This window comes from Bison bison, unplaced genomic scaffold (assembly GCF_000754665.1).
Source record: "Bison bison bison isolate TAMUID 2011002044 unplaced genomic scaffold, Bison_UMD1.0 scf7180017864280, whole genome shotgun sequence".
In the NCBI taxonomy this organism is placed as follows: Eukaryota; Metazoa; Chordata; class Mammalia; order Artiodactyla; family Bovidae; genus Bison; species Bison bison.
In genome coordinates this window covers 7652725-7656010 of record NW_011494852.1, presented here as the reverse complement: position 1 = coordinate 7656010, position 3286 = coordinate 7652725, and the positions used below count along the sequence as shown (strand labels likewise).

The 3286-nt window shown below is 51.2% G+C and overlaps 1 protein-coding gene across 1 annotated transcript in view; it reads left to right on the top strand.

The window, feature by feature from the left end:
* Positions 1-3286, top strand: part of AKT2 (v-akt murine thymoma viral oncogene homolog 2) — a 26153-nt gene that overhangs the window by 9951 nt on the left and 12916 nt on the right. Inside the window, exon 4 of the mRNA XM_010849231.1 lies at positions 645-756. Within this exon, the coding sequence (XP_010847533.1) occupies positions 645-756 (112 nt within the window). The remainder of the gene's footprint in view (positions 1-644; positions 757-3286) is intronic.

Here is a 3286-nt window from a genome sequence, read left to right as displayed (position 1 = left end):
CCTCAGGCCAGGGCAGCGACCCAGATGCTTCTACACACCCCACTGTGGCCCTGTGGTCTCTCTGCCTTCCCTCCCCTCCCCTGCTCTGGATGGCCCCATGCCCTCCCTGGGCTTCCAGCCTCCCTTCTCTCTCCTCTACACAAAAACCAGAGGGGGCTGTTTGAGTCTGTTCTTGGCTCTTCCTGCTGCCTCAGGACACAGTCCGGGTTCGTTGCCATGCCCCCGAGCCCTGCAGGCTGGCCCCTGCTCACCTCTCCAGCCTGTCTCTCCCTTTTCTCCTTCTCACACGAAATTTGCTCTTCCCTAAGTATACCGCGCCCTCTCTCACCTCTAGGCTTCTGTGCCCAATGCCCTCTTCTGCCTTCAGAGCTCAGTACAGGGATGCCCTTCCTCTGGGAAAGCCTTCCAAGCCCCTGGACAGGGTTGGCTGCCTCTTTGAATGCCCCTCCATCCCCCATCACAGCCCTGACCACTGAGCCATCGCTGTTGGGTGGGCTGTCCCCCTCACACACACACACACACACACACTGGACCTGTAGGGACAGGCTGTCTTGGTCAGTAGTGTCACGGGGCTAGCACCTGGGGGTTAACTTGGGGAATGCGGGCTGCCCCTCACACTCTCTGCTCTCACCCCTCTTCTGCAGAATGCCAGCTGATGAAGACCGAGAGACCTCGGCCCAATACCTTCGTCATTCGCTGTCTGCAGTGGACCACAGTCATCGAGAGGACCTTCCATGTTGACTCCCCAGACGAGAGGCAAGTAGGGGCCTCAATGTGGCCGCCCTGTGGGAGGGGCCAGGCTCAGTTTGAGACAAGGGGTGCAAAGGGACAGATTCCCCTGCGCCCCTACCTAGGAGTTTCCCATCTCAGCCCTTGTGCGAGCTAGGAGGAGCAGGGGTTCTCCCTGTTCTGTGTCCTCAGGTGGGAGGGTGTACTGGAATCACGATAGTTTGTTAGCAGTGAGGTGCTCTGGGCCTCTTCAGGGCCTCTGTTTATCCAGAGACCTGCAAAGGGTCAGGGAGCTGCCTTTTTGATGAGCATCTCCATTGATACAGGGGCAGGTGGTCCAGAGATTCCGTTTTTTAAAAGATCAACTTATTAATCAGAAGGGATAGCAGCTTCACCTAGTTCACAAATGCAGAACAGCACGAGGAGGTGTGTAGCGAAAGCGTCACTCTCACTTCAGCCCTGCACGCTGTGTCCCCACCACCAGGCTGACTGCTGTTCTTGTGTGTCCTGCAGGAGCTGCTTCTCACTGAGTGTGGATAAGCTCGTTCAGACATCACTTCTGTGCCCTGCTCCTCTTGTTTTTCCTTTTTATACAAAAGGTGGCACTGTGCCCAAACTGTTGTTTTATTTAATGCATCTTGGGGACTCTCTCTGCTTCTGTGTGTATACAGAGATGCTGCTGCTGCATTTTTCTTTTCAACAGGTGTACATCTGTGTCCCTGAGTTTAGCAGTTCTTTATTAATGGTGATTGGGGTTATTTCGACCTTTTGGGCTTATTAGAAGCAGTGCCACAGTCTACGGGCCATGCCACCCTGAACACGCCCGATCTCATCTAATCTCAGAAGCTAAGCAGGATTGGGCCTGGTTAGTACTTGGATGGGAGAAGCAATGCCACAGTGAAACAACTTGTGGTTACCTTGTTTGACATACTTGCAGATAAATCTGTAAGGTGGATTCTTAGATGTGGAATTGCTGGGTCACAGGGAATATGCATTGGTAATTTTTACTACTAATTCTGTTGGTACTAGGCATAATAGAATTCTAATTCTAAGAGGGTTATGCCTATGTCTAAGGGTTCTCACAGCCTGTGTTTTCAAACATTCAACTTTTTACCAAACGTTTGGTGAGTGTGTGCTCAAGGGCCATGTGAGTTTCTGTTTCTGAATTGTCTGTTTATGTCCTTTGTCTGTTTTTCTTTGGGGTACTTGGTCTTTTGCTTATTTATTTCTGAAAGCTCTTTATAAATTAGAGAGCTTAGCCCTTTGTAATGAGTGGCAAATATTTTCCCCTCATGTTGTCCCTTTGGGCTTCACTTTGATAGATTTTTTTTTCCTTTTTTTTTGGCTGTGCCGTGTGGCATGTGGGATCTTCATTCCCTGACCAGGGTTCGAACCTATGTGGCCTTCATTTTGAGAAACATTTTTTTAGCTTGTCTTTGGGGTGAGGATTCAGCTAATCCTCTGGAGCACCCTAAATCAGTGCTGTCCAAGAGAAGCTTCTGCTATGGTGGAAATGCAGTGTCCAGCAGGGTAGCCACTAACACGTGTGCCTGCTGAGCATATGAAATGTGGCTCATGAAGCTGTGAAACAGAATTTTGTATTTTATTTAATTAATTTAAATTTAAATAGCTGCCTAAGGCTAGTGGCTGCCCCTGTGGGCAGTGCATTTCTAGAGCGAAAAGACATGCTACTGTAATCTAAACTGTGTCATTGCAAAGCTTCCCAAGGTCGAAAATATACTTGCCCCACTATGGGGAACAGAATGGTCATCTCAGGCCCCCTGAGATATTACTCAGATGAAAACTGGGCACAGGAAACACGGCGTGCCAGTAAAAGCCAGTTGGGATCAGAAGGTGCATAGGGTCTACGCGTTGGGCTGAGTTTTGAGGAATGGGGGAGGAGTCAGCCGCGGAGATAGGAAGAAGAAGGTGGCTTCGGGAAAAGGGACCAGCCTATGAAAAAGCCTGGATGCAAGGCAGCCTGTCATCCCAGGGATCGCAGAGGGTTCTGCATGACTAAAGAATCAAGAGCTAAGGGTCTTGGAAGAGGGGAAGTGGAGGCCTTAGAGCTGGCGAGCTCAGCCGGCGCCTGGGCTCCAGACGGAGGTCCCCACAGAGCTTGGCAAGCAGTGAATCAATTGGGGTTTGTCACAGGGTTGCCGGAAGATTCAGGGGGATGATAAACAGGAAGCCCTGGACTCAGCAGTACCTGGCACACGCTTTGCAAGCCTGGAGCAGGAGCCGTGGGGAGCCGACAGAATTTTAGTAGCAACAGACCTGCTCTAGTTTCCATTTTCATAATGCCATGCTCTTTGGCGTGGGGAAGAGTCCCTTTACTGAGACCGAAGGGACTGGAGAGCCCCCACTTTCGTCCTTTGCTTAGTACCTGCTGCTGCCACTGGAGAGAAACCTAATGGGATTGCTCTGAGACCAGACCCCAGATTCCTGACCTTAACCCTAGGGAAGGCATGAGTCTGAAACCCAGGAGAGGGAGGCTGCTCTGCTTATGACTGTCCTCGTTGCCCTGCCAGGCCTGAGCCTGGGGAGCGGGGGTGGG